Source organism: Protomyctophum bolini, assembly GCF_963924005.1.
Source record: "Protomyctophum bolini genome assembly, chromosome: 22".
In the NCBI taxonomy this organism is placed as follows: domain Eukaryota; kingdom Metazoa; phylum Chordata; class Actinopteri; order Myctophiformes; family Myctophidae; genus Protomyctophum; species Protomyctophum bolini.
The window spans coordinates 5,378,896-5,393,111 of NC_137883.1; the positions used below are offsets into that span (position 1 = coordinate 5,378,896).

At 41.4% G+C, this 14,216-nt stretch overlaps 1 protein-coding gene and 1 pseudogene across 2 annotated transcripts in view; both read left to right on the forward strand.

Annotated features, from left to right (window-relative positions):
• The window catches only part of LOC308309590 (RIMS-binding protein 2-like), a gene marked incomplete at both ends in the record, with an annotated part of 107,618 nt that extends 100,840 nt beyond the window's left edge, over nucleotides 1-6,778 (forward strand). Inside the window, 2 exon segments of the mRNA XM_080755501.1 lie at nucleotides 253-468; nucleotides 6,485-6,778. Of these exon segments, the coding sequence (XP_080611627.1) occupies nucleotides 253-468; nucleotides 6,485-6,778 (510 nt within the window).
• Nucleotides 6,779-11,415: 4,637 nt separating this feature from the next.
• Nucleotides 11,416-13,916, forward strand: LOC308309591 (E3 ubiquitin-protein ligase TRIM35-like; annotated as a pseudogene). The gene is made up of 2 exons: nucleotides 11,416-11,452; nucleotides 12,545-13,916. The product of its transcript is annotated as an E3 ubiquitin-protein ligase TRIM35-like (transcript).
• Nucleotides 13,917-14,216: the final 300 nt, after the last annotated feature.

Here is a 14,216-nt window from a genome sequence, read left to right on the forward strand (position 1 = left end):
GATTATTAGTGAGGACCTATTATAATCGACAAGCTCATAGCGCGCCACGAGCTTGTATAGGTCTGCTATTTTTTTTTTAATCGAAGAGCGACTGACGTATAGAAGACATTTTTAGAATCTGATCTCAGGTCAGAATGCGTTAAAGAACCACCATTCTTCTGTGTGTTAAGAATCTGATCTCAGGTCAGAACGGGTTCATTCTCGTGTGTTGTCTTTCTTCTTCTTCTTCTCCTCTCACAACATCCATCCCAGGGTGAGATGAACGGCCACCGGGGCCTCGTCCCCTCCAACTTCCTGGAGGAAGTGCCCGACGACGTGGAGGTGTACCTGACGGACACCCAGCCGGCCCACCACTACCCTCCTCCTCCTCAGCAGCCATTGGACGAGCCGCCGCCCGGGGCGAGCCGCCCGCCGCCGCCCCCCGCCACCGCCTCCGCCTCCTCCGCCGCCGTCTCGGAGGGCAAACGGGTACAGCACCGTCGCCCTCGCCCCCCTCAGCGCTAGGCCCCCCTCCTCCTCCTCCTCCTCCTCCTCTTGTCCATCCATCCTCCTTAATTCGTCCTTCTCTTGATTTTTTATATATATATATACACGTCTCTCTCAGCTTCCTTCCACTTTTTATGCCGTCTATGTGCTGTTTTCAGTGTGTTGCCGTGTTTTCTGTCCGTGTTGGTGAACCAAGTGGTGACTCTCTATACAAACTAACCGCCTCCCCCGCCTTATCCCCCTTTTTTGGAAAAGGGGGATAACCCTAACCCCCCCCCCCCCCCCAAGCACCCCCGTCTGTCTGTCTGTCTGTCTGTCTGTCTAACACCTTTCAGAGAAAGGACGAAGCAAAGCCCTTATATGGACACAGAGAACTGTGGCCCCCCTTTTTTTTTACCCCACCGGTCGGTTTCCCAATTATGTGGAACCCGGTTCAGTTCTTGTTTTGGTTCTTATATATAGACCCTGAGCCAGAGCTCCCTAACCCATTCTGACCTGAGATCAGATTCTAAAAAATGTCTTCTATAGATCCTGACAAAAGCTATGTTTTCTATGTCAGTCGTTCTTCGATTTTTCAAAAATAGCAGACCTATACAAGCTTGTAGATCTGCACATTTTTTGAGTGGTGCAACCACTCCTACAAGCAGCAATGTCCACCTGTGTACCTGTGTGTGTACGTGAGCACGAGTATGTTACTTATTTATACCAGTAGGGGGCACCAGAAACGGAGAGAGGGGTGTTGCTGTGCCTGCTAATGAGAGAGAGAGAGAGAGAGAGAGAGAGAGACAGAGAGAGAGGGGGGTGTGGGGGGGGGGGGGGGGGGGGATTGCACCACTCAGTTCACACGGGTGTGATTTTCAATAGCTAAAGCATAACATAATGCTGACACCAAAACGGGTGCCCGCCCAAAATGGGCTAAATTGGAACGTTAATTATGAATTGAGTGTAGCAAAACCATACCTATATTAGATTGTTATCGCCGTGAAACTTCCCCCCAATCGAGTACTTACAACGAAGACAATGATTTATTGTATTTCTTTTTACATTTTTAAATATGCAAATGAGGCATTATGTGTAGGAAAATATGCAAAACAATCGAAAATATGAAAAAAAGCTACTACCTGTGGAAAGGTTAATTTACTTGTATTGGTTGATTCTATAAACAATTTAATATAGGTCTAGTTTTTTTTTTCTTCCCCCCACCAATTTTGGAGCTCTGTGGCTCATGGACTATAATAAGAACCCAAAAAAGAACTGAACCCGGTTCCCCCGTCGGGGGAACCAACCTGCGGGGAAAAGGGGGGGGGTCTATTATGTGTTATTATGCATGTGGTATTGCCAATGAGAGGGGAGGGGGGGAGGGGAGGGGGGGGGGGGAGGAGGGAGAGATTAGACGAAAAGGCTAAAGTCATTCCTTAAGCCTAATTTATACGCCATTGTACGATGATGTCACGCATCGTGTCGTCAGCTTGAAATGTTTTTTTTTTTTCTTCTTTTTGATTTTTCAACCAAGCCATGTCATCGTGCCACAGTATGTATATATAAATTAGGCTTTACACACACACAAATAATTTGGTGATCTCTTTTGCACTTGACAAACACACACAAAAGTCTAAATATGGGGGTACTGTGTAATGAAAATGCTGTAAGTGATTTTTTGAACACACGTACCTGCATCGTTTCTCCTATACCACCACCACGACACTGAAAGAAAAGATTTGAATGAGAAAAATCATCTCGAGTTTGATATGAGAGAGAGAGAGAGAGAGAGAGAGAGAGAGAGAGAGAGAGAGAAAAAACATGCCTTTTTTTCAAAAAAAAAACTTGATACATTTTATAATGACTTTCTTGGGCCCCGATTGCTGTATTTACTTAAAGAGGCTTCGTTTCTTTTTGTATACTGCGCGCACACATCAAAAGATCTATTTTTCAGGCCTGTTGAAAGTTGGTTAATACATAATAATGCCATGTTTGATCTGAGAGAGAGAGAGAGAGAGAGAGAGAGAGAGAGAGAGAGAGAGAGAGGAAAAAAAGGAGCCGCTACACTGAGACATCCATACTTGTATTGTTATAATGGAACAATAAAAAGACAAAAATTGGATATAAAAAACAAACCCCTTTGCGCTCTGTGTCCATGTGTTGTTGTTGATGTTGTTCTTTTTCATTTGTCATAGTGTGCTGTTGGTTTTTCTTTTTACTGACGACGAAGATATGCTGCCACGTCTGGTTTCTTTTTTCCCTCGCCTGCTTTTGGGCAAATCAAAGTTGGCGCTGTTGGTTCAGAAACCTTGTGTCCTTTTCCCATAAATTAATGTATGGCCTACTATTTTATAAATGAACGTATGCCTACTATTTTATAAATTAACGTAGGCCTACTGTTTTACAAATGAACGTAGTCCTACTATTGTGTGACAGCGTCATGCAAAAGTTGCACAAGTGTCAGATCTTCACGCTCCTGATTCATCACAATGCTTTGTGAGAATCGGCAATTTTTCGTTTTTTTTTAAAGATTTGAACATTTTCTGAACATTTCGCCTATAATGACATGCCTAGAATAGGAACGGTGAGGTTTCATGACATTCATTTTCATTTTCTTTTTTGATTTTCTTTTAGGTTTCATGACCTCAATTACACAGCCAAAACGACCTGGACTTTGAACATTCGGTGGATTCTCTGTGGTCTGGGATGTTCTCTGTGTCTGTGAAGCCTTTTGAGCTGCAATGGAAACAGGCAAAACGGTGACATCTGCTGGCAAATCCCCATTGACATATATGGGATTTGCTGGCCCTTATAGGGCCTCATTCAACACGTATCAAACACAGTCAAACAAAATGTTTGTTCATTTTCTTCGCCACCACAATGCTTTAGGCAACACGCTTGTCCAATGGGAGTCACATGGTTTGACCAAACATTTGTGTTTGATTGCTGGTAGTGTTCTGCCCCCCCCCCCCCCCCCCCATCTGTGTTTGATACGTGTGAACGAGGCCTTACATCACACTCAGCAGGAGAATCAGAGCACTTGTTTGAGCCAGAAAACCCCCCAGACCACAGAACATCTACTGAATGTTAAAAGTTCCGTTTATTTATTTTTTGGGTGCAATTGAGCTCAGAAAACCTAAAAGGAAAAAAATAAGAAAAAAATACAAAAACTTTTTGAACAATCCCTTTAAACATTGAACCCATGAATAGTATTAACCATAGCTTGGGTACTAAATAATAACAACAACACAATAAAGGACATATACAAGGTTTCCGACTGACAGTTGCCAAATAAAAGGGAAGAGGAAGATTGTTCATTTCACACCATGAAGTGGCTCTGTCTGCCTCGTGTACAGTAAGCCGTCAGCAACTTGAGATACCAAACTGGAAATCCTAATGCAACCGCAAAAAAGGCCATTATGATATAGCATTAGTCACGCACTGTATTCCGGCGAGATCGGATCAGAGACCAGCACTTTAGCAACTAGTAAGGGTATTTTATCAGGTATTTGACCAATCTGGGAACTAAATCGTTACCAAGAAATTTCTTCACCAATGTGTTTCTAAAGGTGTCTAATAACATGTACTAAAAGTTTGAAATTCAACTCCCGGGGGAAATTGAGTTATTAGCATAATATGTGAACATTACCCATAACATCCTATATAAAGAAAAAAAGTCAAAATTTCATCATTCTTTCAGTAGCATGTGACATATGAAACTAGGGGGTTTTCATGATTCTGAATCCATTCCAAGCATTAGTTTTGTACAAAAAACACTCCTTGGGAGGAAAACGGCCATAGCCGTCATCACAAACGTGATGAGGTCAGCACATTTGGATATGGCCTAATTTAGCCCAAGGAGTGTTTTTTGTGCAAAACTAATGCTTGGCTTTGACTTTTTGGCCTAATATAGGATGTTATGGGTATGGTCACATATTATGCTAATAACTCAATTTCCCACAGGAGTTTAGTACATGTTATTAGACACATTTAGAAACACATTGGTGAAGAAATTTCTTGGTAACGATTTAGTTCCCATTTCATAGATTTCTATGGAGGGGAACGGAACTGGTCGCAACAACGCGTTCCTTCCACACGCTATACGTCCAGCCGGTGAAACTCTCCCCTGTCAGGTGAAAAGAAGCAGCTTGGACTCCTCATGCATAGAAGGAAGCATGAAGTCAGTCCGCTGTATATGCTCATCTTTAAAGTTTCACGACCTGAAAGGGGTATTTTATATAGTACATTATTAAAAAAAAAAAAACATAACTTTTGAAAAATATCCGTTTATGTGTTCAGCCAATGCATTTAGACAAGAGGCTTGGTATCTACAGTTGTGTCCCTGAGTGTTGTATGTTATGTAACACTGTATGTTCCCTCATGGCCTATACTGTCTGTTGGTGGGCCTCATGTGGATGGTGTACTAATGTGCTCGCTGTTTCATGTCTTTTCCTGTGTCTCTTCTTCATACTAGATGTACAGTATGCGAATCTCGTACACCTTAGTGGCCAAAATGAGTTATTTCTTTCTTTCTATAGTACTGTAGGCCAGTGATACTCAACCTCAGGCCCGCGGGCCACATCAGGCCCGCGGGACCATTATGACTGGCCCACCAATGAAAATCAAAAAAAAAAGAAGAAAAAAAAATCTGGAAAATGAAATAAAAATAAATAAATCTGAATGAAGTTATCTTTAATTACATTATTATAAGTAATACTATTAGAGTTGTACTATTACTCGAACGAAAATAAAATTTTCGGAAATTGCGGAAATTGTAATTGCGGAAATTGCGGAAATGGTGAAAATGGAAATTGCGGAAATTGCGGAAATGCGGAAATGGAAATTGCGGAAATGGTAATTGCGGAAATTGCGGAAATGGTGGAAATGGAAATTGCGGAAATTGCGGAAATGGAAATTGCGGAAATTGCGGAAATGGTAATTGCGGAAATTGCGGAAATTGCTCTTCACTTATAGCTATCTATTTTCAGGTAGATTGTTTTATTTTACTCAGTCAGCCATATCACTACTCATTTTTACTGTAGTTAATGTTAACTTGTGTGTATTCAATGAAAGATTAATTGTATAGTGGTAAGAAAGCCTAGTGTTAAGTCAACTATACCCTTTTACGCATGAAAGGAAATGACCAGTTGGCAACTTCTTGCTTTTTTTAGTTGTTTTTTTATTTATTTACGATATAAAACATAAATCCAAATCACGGTTCTTTTGTCACATGACAAAGGTCCACTCCCATGATGTGGTATAATATGGTCTGTTAATTATAGGTGACACGTTTTAGCATTATAGGGTTAAGTCATGATACAAAGCACACCTCGGTCATGCTCGGGTGAAATTCTTCACTGTAAATGTCACTCTGTCATTGACACAAACATCAACTCTATATACCCCCCCCCCCCCCAAATATATAATCTAAAATAGGCATTTGGAGAAAATTGTGATAAAAGGCATTATTTTTGAACAATCACTTCAACCAGTTGAATCTATACACTTGTGCAGGGCTAACTATTGACATTGTATTGACAAATCAGGTTTCAAACTTGCTGTAAGGGTGTGCCTTGCTTTGCGTTACAGTACACACCAGTACTGTATACACACCACAAATGGCTGACGCACAAGCGGCGACAGATCAGTAACTTGTCATGACGTGAAGCGTCGTGAGCCTGTAGATCGGCTATTGTCTGGCCGCCCCCAACTTAACCCATTCTGGGTGTCAAGGCAACCCCTTTTGGTGTTTTTTAAACTAAAGCATTATGTAATATACTTTAGCTATTGAAAAATAGCAGATCTACAAGCTCGTAGCGCGCCAACGAGTGGCACGCTATATACGAGCTTGTGTATAGGTCTGCTATTTTTTTGAAAAATCGTGAAAATATTTATCTCAGAAACCCATGGAGGATTTAGATTTAGATTTCTTTTTTAAATGTTGAGGTCACAGGTCCCTTTTGTATAATTGCCAAACCCCATATGCCTCCCACCACCACCACGTGGCTTCTCTCCTCAGGGTACAGAAGAAGCCACCGACAACAACACCACGACGGTCGACAACAATAGTGACGCCCCCTTGCTGCCCGTCCCCCGCGCCCCGTCCCCCATAGTGAAGCCCCTCCTCCTCCTCCCCGGTACCATGAGGCCCCTCAGCCCTCCGAGGGGCCCGGCGGCGGCGGCTCCGGTTCAACTGGACTCGCGGGGGGGCCCGGGGGATAATTCCCAAGACCTGCAGGCGTCGAAGAAGACGAAGAAGGGCCTGCTGTCCAAGGGGAAGAAACTGCTAAAGAGGCTGTCCCCCGTGAAGTAAAAAAAAAAAAAAAACGACACACATTTTCGTCGTGGCATTCAATGCACAAGGTTGCGGCGCGGCGTGGCGCGGCGCTCTATGATATCGTGTGCATTAAACGCAATCAATTCCGATCACGACGACAACATGGCGAAGAAGAGTCATGTATAAAAAAAAAAGGACTTGTGTGAGCTTTAGTTGAATATAATCAGTGGTATCATTATTTGTTCAGTGATTTATTCCGAAACAAGTTACTTACACAGTAAAAAATCCTCAGTTTATTTTACTCAGAGTATAAAAATAGGGACCGTTTTTTTTTTTTTTACTGTGTATGTATACATTGCATTGTGTGCCAAAATCAAGAGTAGATACGGTCAGCCCCCGTGCACACATAACAGTATTTACTGTGATGTATTTTAAATCAAGGAATGATGGAGAAAAAAAAAAAACTAGGATTTTCATGACATGTATTTTCCTCTTATCATTGTTAATCAAATTAACTTTATTGGTGGTGTGTTTATGTCAAGCAGGGTATACAAGCCATGGAAAAAACACATTTCGGGTTACGTCTGGATTTATATTATACAGTATACGTATACAGTACTTTACTCAGCAAAGTAAAAAATAATAACAACAGAGAACACCTACGGTATATTATTGGTGGAGGAATCCGAGATGGATTGATGTCAATACAAAGGAGTTAAGAGACCATATACGAAAACGGGGGGAGGGAGGGGAGGGGAGGGGGGGGGGGGGGACACTGTCACTGTTATTGAGGCATTCTGGAAAAAATGCTGCTGCTAAACAAAAGGCTTTATTCAGTGCAATATCACAGAAGGAGTGTTTGATCCACACATGGTTATATAAGGCGGGGGGGAAAGACATTGAACTTGAGCTTGTGGTGTGGCGTGGACCGGCACACGAGCACAGATATAGGGCTCTGCGACGAAACGGACATGAAACAAAGAATTGGCGACATGGGCATTTCTTAAAAGCGAAAATAGTGACATGATGCCACATCAGGCAAAGCTTAGCCGTATAAAGTGGCCTTTATATAAAAAAAAATACAATACAATATGAGCATAACATTCCTCATTTTTGTACACGTTTGACAAAGTTGAACCTTGCATTTATACCAGTTTTCACGAAAGTGTTTTTTTTTTTTTTTTTTTTTTTTTTTGTCCGTCTGTATATTGCTGTCAAACTGTCATGAAACGCCTAGTTCGAGACAACCTTTGTTTGTCTTCCTATTGCACAAAAAATGTGTGCTTTTTGTCTGATGATTGGTAAAAAAAAAAATAATAATAAAGAAAGTGTGAGTGTGTGTGTGTGTGTGTGTGTGTATGCGTGCGTGTGCGTGTGTGTGTGTGTAGTATGTGTATATGTGATGCATAATTATTCTTTTTTTGTTTCTGAAGAGGCCATAATCGTTATTGGCCTTTGTGATGTGCTGCTACCTCCATTGCCTATGTGTGTGTACTGTTTCATTTTGTCTATTGGTGAATATAAAAGGGCGCCATCTTGACAACACAAAGTATAATTGCCCTCCGGTTTGACCTCTTGGGTTTTTCTATCATCCGGAGGTCGGAGGTCGGAGGTCTCCAATATAGAAAGAAATGCAAACTAAATATTTTCCGTCTCTGCTTTTTTTTTAACCCATTCTGACCCGAGATCAGATTCTAAAAAAATATTTTACATCCCGACGGTTTTCTGAAAAAGCTATGTTTCTATGACTGTCGTTCTTTGATTTTTCTAAAATAGCAGACCTATACAAGCTCGTAGATGAGCTTGTAGATCTGCTATTTTTCAATATCTATAAAGCATATAGCATGATGCTATAACACCTTAAAGAACATGTGCGCTCCACACGTCTTGTTTTCTTGCAAGAATATCAAACATTCAATATTGCACATAATGCTGAATAGTTCAAGGGGAGATGTGTTGCAGACTTGCAGATACATCCGTATACAGTAAAGCTAAGTCTTATGTCATTGAACATCATTTTCTGAACCATGCCAGCGACATGACATATTCATTTAATTGCACATGGGATGTACAGTAAAGACATGCTTTGCTGTACCCCATCAAATTGACCTGATCACCAACACAAACGCTTAGATGCTTATATTGTCATCATATAGCAACCATCTATAGAATCTTGTCTTGTTCATTTTTAGAGACGTTCCATATGGTGTCGTCCCTTCGTTGACATATTGCAGAATTTGCAGTTAACTCTCCTTTCTTTTGTGGTTCTGTGAGAGATGACATTTGTAGAGGCTACTAAATGGACAAAGATCATGGTGGAAGACTAGAAGGATTTCAAAAGCTCACGGTCATGTTGAGGTGTGAAGGATTCCTTGAATGACTTCGCACGCAAACAAAACATGGTTTTTATTCCTTATTAGTTGTCTCGTGTGTACGATTGAGTTGCACTCGAGCGATAAGGCAGACGTGAGCTGCAAATCTGTTTAACCCATTCTGACCGGGAACCCATTTTTGTGTCAGCATCATGTTATGCTTTAGCTATTGAAAAATAGCAGACCTACAAGCTCATAGCGCGCCACCGAGTGGCGCGCTACGAGCTTGTAGGTCTGCTATTTTTGAAAAATCGAAGAACGACTGACATTTTTAGAATCTGATCTCAGGTCAGAATGGGTTAATCAGACCAGTGTGTGTCCAGTGGAAACCTCATATGAATCTGATCTCAGGTCAGAATGGGTTAAAAAACAGAAACGACAGGGTTCCGTCTCAGATTTTATTTCGTACAATGCATAAATTGAGCGATGTGCAGTGAGGCCTTGCCAAAAAGGAATGTATGAAAAGTTCAGTCTGCAATATGGTTTTAAATTATATTATTTTTGCTCCAAAGCTATATACACAACAAAAATCCTCTGTTAATTTAACTGTAAAGTGTAAAAAATCTATACCCGCACGCATCTCCTGGAGTTAAATTAACAACGAGGCTTTTAACTGTGATATGTTTATGCATTATAGTTGAAAGAATACATATACATGCAGTCCAAAATACCAAATCATCTGTGAACGAGTGGTGTCTGCTAAAAGCTGTTGCTCTTTTGTACTTTGATCCATTTGTATAGGTAATTTATAAATGTTTATACTTGATTTTCAGACAGCCTTTTTTTTTGTTAGTGTCACTGAGATTTCCCTCTCCCTGTAAGAACGTTCTCCTCGTGTCCTTCCAAATAAAATGTTTCAGTCCACCATTATGTGCTTGCTCTGTGAATCAGATAAAAACAAAGACAAAAACACAAAAAAAAATTAAAAAAAAAAAGTGTCATTGGACAATATTTATGGTGATAAACTGTGTGGGTATGCATGTGAGAAGAAAAAAAAATACATTTTTTAATAAAAATAAATTTGATATTTTGTAGAAACATATGTGTACTTTCATTTTTGCAAATTATGAGTTGAAATTTGTATTGCATAGAGCAGATTAGTCATACAGCATTAAACATTTAGGGCGGCCAGCCATAGCCATATAGTGTTGTTTTTGGCAGCACATTTTGAATTTAGTTTTAGTCATTATAGTCTCTTAGTTTTTTTTAGTCTTAGCCTATAGTTTTCATTTAGTTTTTAGTCACATTTTAGTCACCTGGAATGTTTTAGTACTAATGTGTTAGTGGACTCATAAGATTTTAGTCGACTAAATCTACAGTTGATTTAGCCGACTAAATGTCGGGCCTTGATGCCGTTGTAATGACTGATTTTACCCTTGCTGAAAATAGCCAATCTACAAGCTCACAACGCGCCGTGCTGCGACGCGTTGTGAGCTTGTAGTTCGGCTATTTTCAGTATGCAACCAAGTGTAAAATGACTTATACTGGATCTCTCTTGTCCACTATAGTCCCTCCCTAACATTTTAGTTTTCATTTGTTGATGAAATTGTCAGTATATTTAGTCATAGTTTTAGTCATCATAGCTTAGTTTTCATTTAGTTTTAGTTGACGAAAACAACACTGCTCAGAGCTCACTCCTTCTAGTAGGCTAGAAGGAGTAATCAATCAATCTTGGGTATATTAGGCACACTAATAGACCTATTAGCCTACCTGTTCATCTGCTAGTTCACTCTTGTCTTCTCTTTCATGTCATTTGAAAAGAAATTTGCAGTTTTTCCTGTATATTTATCATATTCTTGTGAAAAATAGCTATGGTTACTGTTGGTTACACTCACTCATCATCACTCACTCATTGTGGCCAGTGGAGCTAATTGCCTCTCCTCTCCCATCAGGCTGGCACACCTGCAGCCTATCCCAAATTGTTGCAGCCCCCAGCTGCATCACTGCTTTAATAACCAGCCTGGGACCTAACCCTGCGTCACCAGGCTTTCCACCTCCTCGGAGGAAAGCCATGTTTTGTAGGCGGAATAAGAATTCTTCCACCATTCATAGTAGCCTATACTGATTTATATAGTGCCTTTACATAGAGATTGTGCATCAATTCACCCATTGCACATGCACGTCAGGAGCATAAAGGCTCATTCATAGTCTGGATTTTCGGTGGTGAAAAGGACACTTCGACACTGGACACTTCGACACTAACTCTGGGGGAGTGCAGGTTCGAACGCCCATCATTGACTATACAACATAACCAAGTTACCATCCTGCTCCCGACCGGATCATGAACCCGAAATGGAATGAATGCTGCCCATGCAGGCTAGCCTGGACCAGTATCAGGGTAGGTAAACAGAACTACCAGTACTTCAACAACCCACAGTGTTTGTTTATAGGCTTAGTTCGTCGTCCCTTTTTTATTTACATGAAATGAATGAAAAGTAAAATTTTTCAAGGTTTTAAAGAAAATAGAGGGATATATACATGTTGCCAATTGTTTTTCTAATTACTTGGAGGCACAGGTTAGGTTAGAATTAGCCCATGTTAAAGAATAAGCCATGCTGACGCTGTCACTGCATCTAGAGCAGGGGGGGACACTTTGATGATGGAGAGGGCCACAATATTTCCACACTCACTCCAGAGGGGCCACGTTGCATGTTCGTAGCAAATATAGCCGATCTACAAGCTCAAAACACGTCGCAGTGCGACGCGTTTTGAGCTTGTAGATCAGCTATTTTTGCTATATTCTAATTGAAATCCTTTTTTTGCTATTTTTGAATTGGAATCCTGAAAAGTGATTTTTTTTGGGAGGATTTCAAATGCATTTAGTTATACGTATGTTAACTTTATGAACGTAATTGCAAAATCATTGGACGTAAAAAAAAAAGGGAAAAAAAGACAATGAAATTCCAATACTATAGTCATTCAGCTACTAATATAAACTAATTAGTAATTAAAGTAATTCAAGCGGGTCATGTTTGGAATTGTAACAGCTGAAATCAATAATATATCAGTATTCTAATATTAACCTGAGGGCCACATCAAGTGATGGTGGGGGCCGCATGTGGCCCCCGGGCCTCCAGTTGCCCATGTGGTATGGGTGTGTGTGTGCGTGAACTTTGCAACAGGTCTGTCAAAGCTCCACCCCTCACCTGACTCATCTGAGACGGTAAGATTGCACTTTGGATCAAACGCACAACTTCCAGCGAGGAGGACAGACTGTCTTTCCATCCACAGCTACAGGAGGGAATAGTGACCCAGAGACCACTGGAACAACCTGCTGCTGACTCTGCCAGCTGAATGGACTTTAACAAGAGCCTGCACGATTCACTGCGAAAGTAAACTTCAGGGAACATTCCAGAAGACAGAGTGTTTACCACAACTGACTGGCTGGATTTCCTGTCTTGAGCAGAGTGTTCGTAGCTTTACTGAAAAGGCAAAAGGGCTGCCAAGGTGTCTCTTTCGGAAGAGAACTTTTCCTGTCCTGTGTGTCACGACGTCTCCTGTCGTGTAGCCACAGCTTCTGCAAAGACTGTGTACAGGACTGGTGGAGAGGGAAGGAAATAAAGGAGTGTCCCCTTTGTAAGAAGAGACAATCAAGGGATACACCCATAGACCTGGCTCTGAAGAACCTGTGTGAGGCCTTCCTACAGGAGAGACTGAAGAAAATGTCAACAGGGTCTGAGGTTGAGGATCTCTGTGTTCTGCACGCTGAAAAACTCAAACTGTTCTGTCTGGATTGTCAACAGCCAGTGTGTCTTGTTTGTCTTCATTCAGAAAAACACGCCAACCACCGTTTCAGACCCATCGATGAAGCTGCTCTGGATCACAAGGAGGAGGTCCGGAAATCACTGAAGCCTTTACAGGACAAGCTGGAGGTCTTTAATAAAACTAAAACAAACTATGACCAGACAGCAGGACACATTACGTTCCAGACCCGACACACAGAGACGCAGATGAAGGAACAGTTTAAGAAGCTTCATCAGTTTCTACATGATGAAGAGGAGGCCAGGATCACCGAACTGAGGAAGGAAGAGCAGCAGAAGAGTCAGATGATGAAGGAGAAGATCGAGGGTCTGAACAGAGACATATCAACCATTTCAAACGCGATCAGAGCCATAGAGGAGGAGCTGAGAGCTGAACACATCTCATTCCTGCAGAACTACAAGACCACGATGGAGAGAGTCCAGCTCACACTGCGAGACCCACAGCCGGTCTCAGGAGCACTGATAGACGTGGCCAAACACCTGGGCAACCTGGCCTTCAGAGTCTGGGACAAGATGAAGGACATTGTCTCCTACACTCCTGTCATTCTGGACCCCAACACTGCCCATCCAGTATACACCCTGTCTGATGATCTGACCAGCGTGACACGGGGAGAGAAACAGAAGCTTCCCGACAATCTAGAGAGATTTGACCACTGGCGCCGTGTCCTTGGTTCTGAAGGCTTTAACTCAGGGAGTCACAGCTGGGATGTTGAGGTTGGAGACAATACATTATGGTCAGTAGGTGTGTTAGCAGAGTCCTATCAGAGGAAGGGACACACGGGGGGTCCATTCTGGAGAATAAGGTTACGTGACGGTACATACGGAGCAACCACCTTAGAGCCAGGCACTGTTCTATCAGTGAAGCAAAAGCCTCAGAGGATCAGAGTCCAGCTGGACTGGAATGAAGGAAAGCTGTCATTCTGTGATCCTGACACTAACACACACATACACACCTTCACACACAGGTTCACTGACACACTCTTTCCATACATTCTCACTGGTCTTGGTCGTACTCTGAAGATCTTACCTAGATCAGTCTAACTCTGGACAATGTACCATAGACATGATGAAGAAAAAGACCATAATTATATGATGATAGATTGATAGAGCATCTTGATCGATCAATAATGGTAATAATGTTAACATTCATTAATAACCTGATGATATTACTGACGATATTATAATAGTTGTTATTGTAATATCGGGGTTTAGAAGATGTATAAATTAACCCGTTAAAGGGGAATACCACTCATTTTCAACATTTTACTATGTCATTAATATACCAACCTAGTTGTTGTTGAAATAATAAAACAGTCCCCCCATTCTGTGTTGCCTAGAACT